Here is a 15,196-nt window from a genome sequence, read left to right as displayed (position 1 = left end):
GTGTCCTATGTACATAGGACATTGCTACCTTCTGTAAGAGCATCATCAATTTCTAGGGCCAGAACACTTATTTTGTCAAACAGGTAGAGCCAAACCATGCCATCTGCGTTCTACCTCTCCCAGGCAGGTTTGGAGTAAGAGAAGGAGAGAAGGAAGAAGGGTGAATCCCCAGAGTTACTAATTTTGTCCCCGATCCCAGCCAGGGCAAATAGATCCCTGGAAAAAAAAAATGAGACAGACCCCTTCTCAGCTATAGCCCTCTTATCCTCCTACTCCATCCTGCCCTTCTCTCCAGACCTCTTTTTAGAGTTCCTGAAAGGATGTGGTTGGAGGGGAGGAAATTGTAGAGAAGCAAGTGGAAAACAGCTCTTCAAGACTCAGCATGAGGTGTGTGTCAGAAAGCTCCTTGGGTTAACCTTACTCATTTTCTAGTCTTATTGGTTCCACCTGTTAGTTAAGTGACCTTGGAGAAGTACCCCCTTGACCTCATCTGAAAAGTCAAACATTTGGATTAGAGCTAGATGATCTTCAAATGCCTTTTAAGACTTGACCGCTAGGACTCTCTTCTGTAATTCTTTGGTACTGTTTACACTTGCTTCATCCAAGACAAGGCGAAACAGCATGTGCTTTTTGTAGGGGTCTGTGTAAAAAGATCCAGGCACCTGCCTTTAGAAAACAAAAAAGTTTATTTTTGAGGGAGAGAGAGCTCACAGGGGAGGGGCAGAGAGAGAGGGAGACAGAGAATCTGAAGCGGGCTCCACGCTGACAGCAGAGAGCCCAATGCGGGGCTTGAACCCACAAACTGTGAGATCATGACCTGAGCTGGAGGTGGACATTCAGCTGTCTGTACCTCCCAGGTGTGCCCAGTCACCTTCTTTTTTAAAACGTCTCATTTTCTGGGACACTTGGGTAGCTCAGTTGGTTAAATGATGGACTTCGGCTCAGATCACAATCATGCGGTTTGCATATTCGAGCCCCATATTGGGCTCTGTGCTGTCCGCACGGACACTGCTTCAGATCCTCTGTCCCCCTCTCTCTCTCTGCCCCTTCCCTCCTTGTACTCTCTCTCTCTCTCTCTCTCAAAAATAAATAAACATTAAAAAAATAAAAAGTAAACAACTCATTTTCCTATACTCATGTGTTTCTTTGAAAACAAGTATGAGGACTGATTGGTTAGAATGTGCTTCCAGAAGTATCTGGTAATAGGAAGGCCACTGATTGATCAAATGCACTACTTGTTTCCCCTTAAGGACTACATATTGGTCAGAGTACTACTCCATATACTTTTTCTTTCTTTTTCTTTCTCTTCCTTCCTTCCTTCCTCTCTTTCTTTCTTCCTTCCTCTCTTTCTTTCTTTCTTTCTTTCTCTTTCTCTTCCTTCCTTCCTTCCTTCCTCTCTTTCCCTTTCTTTCTTTCTTTCTTTCCTTCTTTTCTTTCTTTCTTTCTCTTTCTTTCCTTCCTTCCTTCCTTCCTTCCTCTCCCTTTCTTTCTTTTCTTTCTTTCTTTCTTTCTTTCTTTCTTTCTTTCTTTCTTTCGCAGCCTTTAATTCACTTCATTTTTCTTGTATAAAACCATGTGGTGGCCAGAGCTGGAGCCTGGGTCCTCTCCATGAAACTCTGGTGTGGGCCTTTATAGATAGTCAGTGAATCCTGATAGGGAGACTTGGTGAACACGGTCTCTTTCTGGAGGTCAGTGGTGAGTTAGCTGTAGGTCTTGGAAATGGCATCAAAAGGGGCCTTGGCGAAGTTGTCCAGTGCAGCCAAAGTGTAGCAGTCGTCAGTACTGGCCATCATCGGTAGTTTCTTGGCTGAGACAATGCTAGTGCCTCTGGGGGCAGGGATAAGGCACATCGGCACAGAGCCACAGCGTCTGGCCAGCTTGCATGGGACACTGTGGGGCTTGCTGAGTGTTTCCCCCAGTAGCCTTGCTACATGGAAATGATGGAAAGCTTGGCCAGGATGATGACTCCATGGATGGTAGAGGCTACCTCCTTGGAGCACTTAACATCCAGACCAACATCTCTATTGTAAACTCTGTTGGCAACAAATGCCTTGAACCTGATCCCCTGGCCAGCATGGATCTGCTTTTGCACAGGCATAATCTTCAAAACCTTATCCTTGAGGGATGTCCCGAGGAAAAAGTCAATGATCTCAGTTTCCTTGATGGGCAAGGAGAGGGACAGAACTCTTCCAGGGATTTGATCTTCATGTCCTTGATCAGGTGACCCCATCTTGGTGACCAGATTCTACTCTCTGTCTTTGGCCTGGCCTTGACCAAGGTGACAGCTGCAGCTGCCCAAGCCTCTGTGGAAGCCACTGCAGCCAGGGCCCCAGGGCCCTCCTGGACCCTTCCACAGCACGGGCAACATCTGCCATTGGGTATTTTCTCAGAGAAGAAAGTACTTTCCTTTCTTTGAGCCGGATCTTAGCTGGCTCACTCTGTGTCAGGACTGAGTATGAAACCGTACTTTGCCTTATGAAAGGCAAAGTAAGCTTCTTTTTCAAGACAGGAGCATGAGCCTATGTGCACTTAACCTCCTTGCTAAGACTCCACTGGAATAAAAGTAAACAAACATGGGGGAAAAAGTGTGTGAGGGGAAAGGGTGGAAGCCAATGGAGTGGAGATTTCAAAAAATGTCTGAAAGATAAAAAGTGAAAGGGAAGGATTAATGGTTGAATTAAGGAGAAAGTGTCACAGGCTAGAATATACAAGATAAAATGACAATTAGAAATTTGAGAAAAAGCAAATTCTGAACAACAGAGTCACAGACCACACATGAAGCAAACTACATTCGGGCATGAATATAAGCAGTGAAAAGAGTGCAGAGAAAAGGCAATCAATTTGACCTTGATGTTAGAAATAGCCTCATTTGAGAGACCCAGGGGTTATAACACTGGGTTCATGGAAAATGTCATCCTAGCATATTGATATTGAATAATGTCTATATCAATAATAAAGTATATGTGGCATATTGACTTGTTTCCATTATTTTGTATTTTAATAAGCTTTATTTTTAACAAGTTTTTGATTTATAGAAAAATGTAAATACAGTAGACAGATCAACTATTATTAACATCTTATGCAAGTATTAGCCATTCGCTATAATGAATGAATGAATATTGATACATTGTCATTAACTAAAGTTCATACTTTATCAGATTTCTTTAGTTTTTCCCTAATGTCTTCTATTTCCATTACATTTAGTCATCCTGTCTCGTTTGGCTTCTCTTGGCTGTAATAGTTTCTCATACTTTCCTTGTTTTTGAAGACCTTGATAGGTTTGAGGAGCACAGGTCTAGAATGTCCATCATTTGATATTTGTCTAATGTTTTTCTTATGATTAGATTGGGGTTATGGGTTTTTCAGGGAAGACCACAAAGGTCAAGTGCCATTTTGTCACATCAAACCAAGGGCACATGCTATCAACATGACATATCAAATTAACACTCTTGTTGAACTTGATAACCTGGCTGAGGTTGCGTTGGCCAGGTTACCTGCTCTCTCACTCACACTGTACTCTTTGGAAAAAAGTATATAGTCTTTTTAACTTCTAAAGTCAACCTATAGGCAAAGTAGAAAAGACTTTTTTATGGTTGCAGCGAAGAATGTAAACAGTAAGAATTCTGTTGGTGGTACAGGGCTGCTGATGAAAATGAAAGGGAGAAGAGAAGTAGAGCAATGGGAAGGGGCCAATGCCTTCATTTTATAGAGGAAGAAATGCACAGATACTCTATTAAAAAGAAATAGCATTTGAGTCTTTATTTAGAAACATAAGTGATTAGTTCTAATAGAGGAAATAAAAAACTGTCATTGCCATTAAATATTAGGAAGAGAAGGGTACTATGAGATACATGCTCATTTTCATACTGTGGAATCAATTGATATTGACTGACGTTGGTAATCTAAGAAGAGAGATACAGAGTGCAGTGAAAGGAAACACCAAATGATCTCACCTCAGATTGTAGCAGGATTCTTACACAGTCATGACACTGAGGCTTTTTAATTTCCAGGAAGCAACTTTATTCCTCCCGGTACTGCTCAGTTGGGTTTGTACTTGAAGAATTGAGCACTGAACGTCACATGGCATAGTTTTTAAAATCTATTTTCTATTTCTTTGTCTCCCATATATGGTAACACACACAAACATGTAGTTTGATTAAGCAGTCTCAGTTTACAAGGTCATGAGGGATGGTATCATGTAGGTGCATAGCCAGGTTACCTTGAAGTTTTCTCTCCCTTTTTTTTTCTCTCTCCTTAGGGAGGGGAACCTACCACAAGATGAAACCAGAGTTTTCATCTCTAGAGGGGAACAGAGTTAAACAAGGAGAAGAGGAAATACTGTTGCTTTTCACCGGAAGTCCTTTTATAGTATTTCATTTATTACCATTTGCACAAATCTTTTGCTTTAAAAACAAAGATGATGTGAAGGGTGGTGCCAGGACTCATATTAGACCACTTAATATGACTCCTTTTGTGTAGAACCTACCTTCAGTGATCCAATCCAACCAGCCATTCTCACAAACCACACTACCATGCAACGTTTTGTTGAGGCAGAAACTTACTTCTGAGAAAGTAAAGGGGTAATCTTAGGTCTTTGATTGGTGGGAAAGACATTTAAGAAAAAAACTCCTTTTGTTTCCCTTGAAATAAGGATTAGGGAGATTTTATTTATTTATTTATTTATTTATTTATTTAGGATTAGGAAGATTTTAGTTGCAAAGGGGAAATTGGCTGAAAGATGCATCAACTCTCTGGTTCAAAAGTATTGGCAGTCAGTGGAAATCCTCTGTGTGTTTCCTGTGTTTAGCATTTATACAGCATGTTTCAGTTTAAAAGCCCTTTACTGTCATTAGTTAATTACCTCCCAAGGGCTGCAGGGTAGTTACGGCGAATACTGGAACCAAGCCAGCTTTTAGAGCTGTAAGATGTACAAGTGTCTATACTAGCCCCAATTCAGAGTGTAGTTGTTACACCATTTCCCACACATGGATCGATTGGTTAATGTGTGGTTATTCAATCTCTAAAGTTCCTTTTTTAGACTTGACATTTTCTCAATAAGTACAAGTTACTGAAACAGAAGAGAACTTATTCCAATACCTTGTCTTGCAAGTGTCTCGAAAATCAGCACTGGTAACAGTTTTAGGTTTATCATTAAATAAGAATCTCCAAAGTGAAGCCTAAATACTGGCATTTATTAAAAGTGCCTGAATGATTCTAGAGTAGAGCCAGACTTGAGAACCACTGACTTAAATGACCAATAGAGAGAGGCTCCTTCCTCTGTTCCCAACAATATCTACAAAGAGAATGAAATACAACATTTGGCTAAGGAGAACTAATTGTTAATACATGTTACATTTTGTTTTGTATCAAATATATATATATATATATATTACATATATATTGTATATATATATATATATATATACACACACACATATATGTATTACATTATAAAAGTACGAAAGAAATTTGGAGAATATAGAAGACTAAGTATGGATGCCTGTGAGTACATAAAAAGTCATCATGAAAAAGAATCACAGTTCATGTTTTACAATTTTTCTTTCCATCTTATCTTTATGCTTTGTCTTTTAAAAAAATTATTGGTATTGCTATTATCAGATTTCACATACAATGTTGTATCTTGTTTTTCAAATTTACCACTACAGTGTTTTCCATTGTTCCGTGCTTTAAAAGATCATCTCTAAAAACAAAATCTACTGAAATGAGGCAAACAGGGAAATTTATACCCACAATTGAACCAAAATAGAAATTCAGGTACATTTAGAGCACAGGCCCATAGGAATATTTTCTGCTCCATGTCCTTTCACAACACCTTAGGCCAGCAGGAACTAGATAGACACGTGCTCCATTTCTGTAGCCAAACCTTGACTATATTTGGTGTGTGGTGCCCTCTACTGGGTCTCCTAGGACTGTGCCCTTTTTCTGTTTGTAAACTCTATGTGTTGGGTTGACTCTCAAGATGGGGGTTAGATTGTATGTGTGCATGTTTGAATTTTGTATGTTTGTATTTTTATTTACATTTGTTTCCCTAACGTAGAATTGAAGCTATTTAGATACAGAAGCTGACTATGGGTCTGTTTCCTTCTTATTCATTCAACAGACACTTTAGAGTCTACCATGTGCCAGGCATGGTTCTAGCAGGCTGGAGACACAAAGATGAGATCTCCACCTTCAAGTGGCTCATTGTCTAGTGGCAGAGACCCTACTATCCAAGGCCTGGATAGTCCCACAGGAGAACTTGACTCCTTGTGGATCCTTGTCCTCCCCTCTCTAGGAAAACCATCCTCTTCAATGAAGCGTGCAACTTTGGGAGAGACACATGTGGCAGAGCCAGGAAGAAAGGGGACACCTTTCCAGCAGGGCAGATCTACCAAATCAATTCTGGCAATCAGTGGGGTTGACAGATGTCACAGACAGCTTGCTCTCAATTTACTTAGAAGATTAAAATTTATGATGGACTAAACACATTAAGAAGATGAAATGAGAGGCGATAATTCAGAGGTTTAACTGAGACCCTAATAGGGAATAAACCTCATTTTCTAGAAATGTATACTTTATATAATTTATACCTAAGGAAAGCACTTCTGCGTTTGGAATTTCACCTTGCTTTTTGGGGAAGGGAATGCACATGAAACTAATTGAGTTTTTCTAATCTGAGGAAGGCCTAAAAGCACAGGATGAGGTGGGGAATCTCCAAAGCATTCATGATCACTTCTTTTCCTACATAACTCTCTTTGACTGCATTAGTACAATTATGCAAGATTGGGAGATTGGCAAAATCTCTCTCCTTTTTTTTAATGTTTATTTTTGACAGAGAGAGAGAGACAGACAGAGCATGAGTGGGGGAGGGGCAGAGAGACAGGGAGACACAGAATTCAAAGCAGGCTCGAGGCTTTGAGCTGTCAGCACAGAGCCTGACGCGGGGCTTGAGCTCACAGACCTCGAGATCATGACCTCAGCCGAAGTTGGATGCTCAACCGACTGAGCTACCCAGGCGCCCCTCTCCTTTTTTTTTTTTTTTTTTTTTTTTTTTTTTTTTTAACCTGAGAACTTTGGTGATGATATTGAGTCTCCAAGGTTGGCTCCAAACAGCAATAGACCATGATTATATAATATTTGTCATGTATATGGAACCAGTAATTTCTCATTGTGCAGTCTTGGACAAGTAACCTAACTTTCTCTTTAATTTACCTCATGCAGAAAGGATATAACCTATCTTATTGTGAGGATACAAGTAAGGCATATAGAGTCCATCAAAATCCTTGGCAGGCAAGAGCTGCTCGGTAGAGCACAGTAGGCACTTCAGAATGATAGAGATGCACATATGGGCTCTGTAGCCAGGCTGCTTGGGTTTGAATCTTGGCTCTATTCTTTATTTTTTTTTTATTTTTTTTATTTTATTTTTTTTTAACAGTGTGCCCTTGGGCAAGTAACTTTACCTTTATGGGTCTCAGTTTCCTTAGCAGTAAAGTAGGGGCAATAGTACTACCTACATCATAGGATTTTTTTTTTTTAATTTAAAAAATGTTTATTTATTTTCGAGAGAGAGAGAGAGGGAGAGAGAGAGAACATGTGTGTGCAAGTGGGGAGGAGCAGAGAGAGAGGGAGACACAGAATCTGAAGCAGGCTCCAGGCTCCAAGGTGTCAGCATAGAGTCTGATGTAGGGCTTAAATCCACGAGCCTCAAGATCATGACCTGAACCAAAGTCGGATGCTCAACCAACTGAGCCACCCAGGTGCCCCTACATCATAGGACTCTTAAGCAGATAAAAGGAGTTAATACATGTAAAGTTCTTTGGAACATTTATTAATATATAGGGCTTAATAAAAGCTAATTATTATTTTAATTGCTATTTCTTTTAGCTTTTAGAGACACCTGTGTCTTTTTCAAGTTGTAAATTAAAATTGGAGAGAGACATCTTCTCATATGTATAAAATACATCCATTCAGTGCTGTTAACACCAGCTGTTTTCAGCCGATTTCTATTGCTGTGGTTCTGTAACCAGCTCTCCTTTGATAAGTCCTCAGAACCCTCAGTAGGAATTACTTTGCTTATGTTAAGTTTGGCTGCTCTGCCTTAAGACAGTCATTTTTAGTACTTGACCTCCCTCTCTAAGTATTTATGAACTCCCTAAAGAACATGGAGAAGAAGAATTATTTGGAGCCAATTGGGAAGGCATTGTGAAATCAGAACTCCCCTTCGTAACCCTACTGTCACTTATTCTCCAAAATAATTGTCGGATGCTGTGGTTTTGTGCAGAGGAAGCTCTGGGCACTCACTTTCAGTCAGATGCAGTCTTTTCTTCAGTGGTGATTTTGCTTTTCCTCCTTAACATACAGCGCCACTGTGCTACCTATAGGCCATATAAAAGGGGTACAGAGAAGGGTCTCCATTCCCAAAGAGTATGAACAAAGAGCTAGACAAGGAATACAACTAAATAACTTACTACAACAAGAATCCAACTGTGCTAACCACTATTAAGGTGACACAGAGGGAAGGGGATTCTGACTAAGAGCTTAGGGAGAGGTTTAAAAAGAGGCGACATGATGGGGCGCCTGGGTGGCGCAGTCGGTTGAGCGTCCGACTTCAGCCAGGTCATGATCTCGCGGTCTGTGAGTTCGAGCCCCGCGTCGGGCTCTGGGCTGATGGCTCAGAGCCTGGAGCCTGTTTCAGATTCTGTGTCTCCCTCCCTCTCTGCCCCTCCCCTGTTCATGCTCTGTCTCTCTGTCCCCAAAATAAATAAACGTTGAAAAAAAAAAAAAAAAAGAGGCAACATGAATATTGAACCTTGAAGAATGGCAGAGGAGGAAAGGAAACACAATAGAAGCAGAGAGAACAGGGTGAGCAAAAGCTTGTGAAAATACACAGCTTGTTTGGGGAACAGCAGATGGTCCTGTGTTGTTGGAGCAGAAGGTATGTATGTGGAGGGTCAGGAGATGAGGAACAGAGGTCCCTGGGTCCTCAGGGAGCCCATGCACCTCGCTCTTCTCAGGTTCTGGGGAGGGCAATGGTAGGGCTTCTTTGACGGCTCCCTCAGGATCAGGTCTTAGATGTAGCTCCCCATTTCCTCCTTCTCCCTGCAGACTTCTCTTGGCATCAGCACATCATCCTTTTAACTTCTGCACTTAATAAAACATATTCTCTTCTGTTTTCCAATAGGCTTAGCTGTTCTGGCATTTACTAACCTGCCACCTACTGCAAAATAAATGGAGAATGAAATAGTCTAAGACTTTGTACAAAACCTTGGCCCCTCAGGGTAAAAATCTAAGCCTAAACAAGTGGGAACAGGCCCGGTTGCCTGGCCAGTTTCTGGGGGACTGGAAAGAGATGACAGTGAAGGAAGAAAACCATGTTTGGCACATAGTTGGTGCTCAATCAATATTTGTTTGGTAAAGGAATTAAGGGATGGCTTGAGGGACTCTCAGGTATTGCAAGGCCTCTCAGGTATTGTGGGGTATCTAGGTATGGCCACCTGCTTCTGCCTTGGGAAAGAGGAAGGAAAGGGAGAAGATATCTATGTATTCTGGCTCTCCAGGCATTTGTGCTGAGGCCAGTTTTCTTCTTGAGTTAGGAGTTCCATGATTGGTAATTTTCTCTTTTAGGAGAGAAAGAAGGGCGTGTGTGTGTGTGTGTGTGTGACCCAATACGTATTTCCTTACACTCATGCCTGAGTACCACGGGTTACAAACCATTCCTTTGCCATGATACCAAGAAAAATAAAAAGTTAAAAATGTCAAGAGAGAGCTCTGTCCAGCACTTAGGATCCACTTACATGGTCCTCACAGCCGCTTGTCAGACCCTAACCGCCAAAATGGTGAAGCAGATTGAGAGCAAGTATGCTTTTCAGGAAGCCTTGAACAGTGCAGGGGAAAAACTTGTAGTAGTTGACTTTTCAGCCATGTGGTGTGGGCCTTGCAAAACGATTAAACCTTTCTTTCATTCCTTCTCTGACAAGTATTCCAACATGGCGTTCCTTGAAGCAGATGTGGATGACTGTTGGGATGTTGCTTCAGAGCGTGAAGTCAAAATGCATGCCAACCTTCCAGTTTTTTAAAAAAGGACAAAAGGTGGGTGAACTTTCTGGAGCTAGTAAGGAAAAACTTGAAGCTACCATTAATGAATTAATCTAATTATGTTTTTTGAAAACATAACCAGCCATTGGCTGTTGAAAACTTGTAAATTTTTTTATTTACCAAAAGGAAAGATCAAGTATGAAGACTGTATACCCAATTGCCATCTGATTATATAAGTGGCAATAAAATATTAAGTCTATCCTTAAAAAAAAAAAAAAAGAGAGTTCAGTTTTACTTAGCAAATATATGTGCTCAGCACTTAGGATACAAAGAAGTCTTGATTCTAATCTCAAAGGGCTTCGAATGTGGGTAGACATAAAGCCAAACAGAGTATTTACTGCAGGGGAGATAGTGTGGTAACAGGTTAGCTCAGGGCCTTGCTACTCCAAGTATGGTTTCAGCAGCAGCAGCAGCAGCAGCAGCAGCAGCAGCAGCATCTTCTGGAAACCTGTGAGGAATGCAGACTCTGGCTCCAACCCAGTCTGACTGAGTGTGCATGTGAGTTTTAATGAGATTGCTAGGCGAATCATATATACATTAATATTTGAGAAGTACTGGCCTAGGGTGCCGGGATGGGATGTGGGTGTGTTTCTTAGAGGAAGTAAATCCTGAGCTATGTTTTGAGAATGGGTAGGGTTAACTGGGTGGTATCACAAGCAGAGACAAAAGCATAAGTAAAAGCTTAGTGGCACGAAGAAGCATAGGGATGATTTGGGAAGCGGCTTAAAATTGATCCACAAAAGGGAGAGAGTGTAGGAGAGAGGGGGAGGGAGAAATGTAGGAAGATGGCAGGTCAGGCAGTGGCCAGATCCGGACGCACGTGCTCTAGGTTACGTAGCTTTGCCTTGATCTAATCCATGATAGAGACGCATGATGAGATGTTTGGATTAGTGTTTAGAACACCGCAGCCCTGAGAAGCCTGAGAAATCAAGGCCAAAGGGCAGAGAAATTATTTAGGAAGATACAGCAACAGTTTGGGAGAGAGAGAATGAGAGTAGTTAGGTACTGCAGGTAGTGCGGTGGGAATGGAGAGAAGGGAACAAGTTTAAGAAACTTTAAGAGGTAATAAGCAGATGAAAGACTTCAGTATGAACTGGCGTGAGAGAGTGGGAGAGGGCTGTGCCTTGACTAGATGAATGGGGCAGGCTTCCGGCTAGGATTAGTGGGTGGTTGCTGACGACACCACTAACAGAGATGAAAGAATAAAGGAGGATGAGCAGGTTTGAGGAGGGAAATTATGAGTTCAGTTTTCAACATGTTCAGCTCAGGTGACTAGGAAACATGTATAGGATGGGGGAAAAAAAGAAAACAAGGGTGGAGAATGGGTGAATCAATCAGGGTGGAGAAGGAAAGTGATGAAGGAGAAACAATGCCCTGTCCAGGTTTGGGGCTATGGTAATACACATAGTATATCTGTGAGTTTTTCCCCCAGCCCTATTTCCACAAGCTGCCTTCTTGGAACTGGTTCCAGAAACTGGTTGGACCTCAAAGAAGAGCAAATGGTTTTGATTCATGGTTTCCTATCCTGCGATCAACTCGTTGTTGACACTATTTCCTCTACTAACAGGAAAAAAAAAAAAAAAATTAAACCTGGAGCTCAAGCTCCTCCAGGTCAGAATGAATAGTTGTCTTTTTCCATATTGACCTGTGGGATGAATAATTTTGCCCACTTCCCCAACACTACTTCCAAAGTAGTGATAATACAACGCCAAGGTGTGTGGATATTTGTGCATGGTCATTCGTCAGGTTCTGGAGGACTTCTGCCACAAATCATCCCTGGTTTTGAACTTTTACAGCACTTTCATTTTGGACCTTAACATTCAGAAATTGGTAATAGCTTGTTTTGGATCATTTCCACAATTATTTCCTATTTTGCAATCTGTTCTCTGCTCACAGAGTGAAAATCGTCTGGGACTTCAGCGTCTCCACAGCAAAAAGTCCAGAAACATGTTAACATTTTCGGTACAGTCATCCCCAGCCAATAAAAAGCAAAAGGTCGGCACGTGGTTTATTAGTTTGGGCAGGAGGGAGGTATTCCAACTAGATCCTTTCGCTCTTGCCAGGATCAAACATGGCGGGCCGCAGCCAGAATTTCCCGAACACCCAGTTCGCTTTCCCGTGACCCTAGTCAGTCTTCGACGCTCCTCTTTCCACCTTCCTTCCTCCTCAGCCGCTCCCAGAGGGTCAGCACTCGGGAGCGCGACAGCGGGCCTCCTTCCCGCCCCCACTCGAGGGCCCGCCCACCAGCCCGCGCCAGCCAATCGCAGGCCGCGCTGCGGCGGCTGGCAGCGCCGGCCGGCCCCGCCCCTCAGCCTCGCTGTGGCCTGCGGCTCCCGGGCCGGTAGCGCCGCTGTCGGTCGCGAGGACGGGTGGTGTGGAACCGCGGGTCGCGGGCGCTCGCCGCCTGCCACAGCTCAGCCCAGCGTCGCCGAGGCTGTGAGCCCCGAGCCTCCGCCATGGACTTCGAAGACGGTAAGCGGCGCCTCTGGCTGGTCGCCACGGCGGGCGGGAGGCGGGGTGGCCGCCCCGGGGGTCTGTTTACGGTCTCAAGATGGCCGTGTGGGCTTTGTTCTGCGGGCCCGGAGGCCGCCCGCCCGCCGCGGGCCCAGTGCCCGGAATCGGCCTGTGTGGGAACCCGCGCGCCGTGTCGCGCCCGCCCGGCGCCCGCTGCCGCCGGGGACCTGGGAGTTCCGTGCCGGCCTCGGTGAGGGGAAGGGCGCGCCCAGAGCGCCACGGCCTCCGGTCTCGGGCCCCGGACTCGCGCTCCGGACTCGCCCCGGCCCCGGTGCGTGGAAATTGCCCCGACGCCTCCCAACTCCCCGGTCTCGGGCAGAGGGGCGGGTGGGGCCTCCCCGGCCTCGCGTCGCGTTCGCCTCACAGGGCGGCGACCCAGCTCGTCAGTGTAGTAGATCCCCAACCAGGTTGCTTCTTAACAGATACAATTTCCAGAGGCTTGTTCACGGTGATGTTTCTCGTCTTAGTTTGAAGACGAGTTTAAAGGGCGTCCGTAAGTGACAAGTATAGGTAGATCTCTGTGCCGAATGGAAACCTAAGCTATTACTGGTTAGCAAACTGGGCTGTTTATCCACCAAGATTAACCCGGTCGTTAATCCCTAATTTCAAATAGCTGCGTGAACCTAAGCATTTTTTTCCTCTGGATTGTGTATGGATGGGACTTAAGTTAGAATTCTGGCACGGCATCACATGCCCTTCAAATTCAGCTCCGTGCCCAGCCGCCTGCGTCGGACTTAACGTTTAAGTAAACCGTATTCCAGCAATACCTTTCAGCTGTCTCTCACGGCTAGTTCTTGAAACCATTTTCACAGGCTCCCAGAGTAAAATTAATTTGGTTTTCACCTTGTCTTCAAATCTTGCCCAACTTTTATAGGAATGGGTGTCAAGATAAAATGAGTCGGTTAGGGAGACGTGGAAAAGGGTTTCAGTGGTTAAAGCGGTCTTAATCCTGAGTAACCAGACGTGTCTAATTAAAACCGGCTCGCTAACCAGTTGTAAGCCCCTCACCCAACCGAAACAATTATATGAAACATTGAACGTACTGTGATCTCAGCGTGAGTCTGACTAAACGATCTTTTGATCTTTGATTTGATTTCATGCCAAAAAGAATTAAAGCTGCCAAATCTAAGTATATGAAAGGGGGCTGAAAGAACCCATGTTTAAAAAAAGTTTATTTATTTATTTTGAGAGAGAGAGAGAGAGAGAGAGAGAGAGAAAATCCCAAGCTGTCGGTGCAGCGCCAGATGTGGGGCTTGATCTCACGAAGCCTGACCTCGTGACCTGAGCGGAAATCAAGAGTAGGGCTCTTAACCAGCTAAGCCACCCAGGCGCCCCTGGGATAACGCTTTGGTGGAGCCTTTTCAATTAGTTTGAAATAGGAAGTCCAGCTGTTACGAGTAGCACACTCTGGTGTTTTTGTTTATTTTGGTTGGACTTTGACTCATTTTGATACAGATACCTTAAAACTATGTTTATGTGAAGTAGCGAAGCTGGGAATGAAAGTTAAAAATATATTGCTATGTTTTCATACCGAAGTTTGATGATAGTACCAACACTCAGGGTACAGCAGAAGCTACCCAGGTGGGGGGAGGGAACAATGGGAGTGGTTCCACCCCCCCCACCCCCCCCAAGGGAATCCATTTTCTGTAGAGAGTTGAAAAACAATAAAACTTAGTTTGCTTACTTTTTATTGTCACCATGTGCCTACAATTCCAGCGTTAGTAATAAAATTATAAACAGTGTCAGTGAGTAAACACTCCTCCTCTCTCTTGCTTCCTTTTCTCCTTTACTGCTATATTTGGGAGTGGAATTTGACTAACAATACATCTGAATCTAATCCTATGCAGTGTAGCTGGATTCTGTGGCATTCAAGGGATCACTGTATCAGCTTTCTTTCTTTTAGTATTTATTAGTAAAATTAATTAAAGGACTTAACAATTGCCAAATCCGTTTTAACGGAAATTGCCAATATGGTTTTTGGTGATGTCACATCCTGGATAGATACAGTGAAGGCAAACATACATGTTTGTGTATATGCATTCTCAAATAAGATCTTGAAAACTTTAGAGAGCGAGTAGGTAAAAGAAATATATTAACTTTGAAACAATTACATATTACATACAATCAGTTCTCACATGGCCCTTTTTGCAATTTTTGATACATAATTTAATCTATCTGCCTTCCTTTTGTTTCCCTGTATAAATCAGTAGTGGATTCCCTTTTTTGGCAATTATTGTATATCAGGTGTTAAAGCGAGTTTTTACATTTTAGTAATTTGGATGATTTGCCTCTTGGGGAGATAATGAAGAGAGATACATGTTTTTCCATATTTAATGTTTGTAATTATTTACACTCCATTTTTGTAGATAATAGAGTTAATGGCATTTTAAGAAATTTGGTTTGATTTGAATAGATGAGTATGTAATTTCAGATTTTTGCTAATATTGCACTAATTTCTTTCTGTTAAATGTGTCTTCATAGATTATACACACTCTGCTTGCAGAAATACTTATCAGGGCTTTAATGGTGAGTATCCTCTTTTGTTTTTTCTTAAATAATGTTAAAGGAATGCGTTTCAGTTTTTCTC

The 15,196-nt window shown here is 42.8% G+C and overlaps 1 protein-coding gene and 2 pseudogenes across 3 annotated transcripts in view; 2 read left to right on the top strand and 1 right to left on the bottom strand.

Moving 5' to 3' along the window:
• Window positions 1–1,547: 1,547 nt before the first annotated feature.
• On the bottom strand, window positions 1,548–2,266 carry LOC125171722 (40S ribosomal protein S2-like; annotated as a pseudogene).
• Window positions 2,267–9,833: 7,567 nt separating this feature from the next.
• Window positions 9,834–10,152, top strand: LOC125173967 (thioredoxin-like; annotated as a pseudogene).
• Window positions 10,153–12,397: 2,245 nt separating this feature from the next.
• ZNF326 (zinc finger protein 326) overlaps window positions 12,398–15,196 on the top strand; it is a 37,503-nt gene continuing 34,704 nt past the window's right edge. For 2 of the 3 annotated variants that reach the window (XM_047871233.1, XM_047871232.1), the window contains exons 1-2: window positions 12,398–12,567; window positions 15,091–15,135. In XM_047871233.1, coding sequence (XP_047727189.1) covers window positions 12,552–12,567; window positions 15,091–15,135 — 61 coding nt within the window. In that variant the 5' untranslated portion in view covers window positions 12,398–12,551. The remainder of the gene's footprint in view (window positions 12,568–15,090; window positions 15,136–15,196) is intronic. The other variant, XM_047871234.1, reaches the window with a different exon arrangement.

The sequence above is a fragment of the Prionailurus viverrinus genome, chromosome C1, assembly GCF_022837055.1.
Source record: "Prionailurus viverrinus isolate Anna chromosome C1, UM_Priviv_1.0, whole genome shotgun sequence".
Lineage (NCBI taxonomy): Eukaryota > Metazoa > Chordata > Mammalia > Carnivora > Felidae > Prionailurus > Prionailurus viverrinus.
This window is presented reverse-complemented; position numbering and strand designations above follow the sequence as displayed.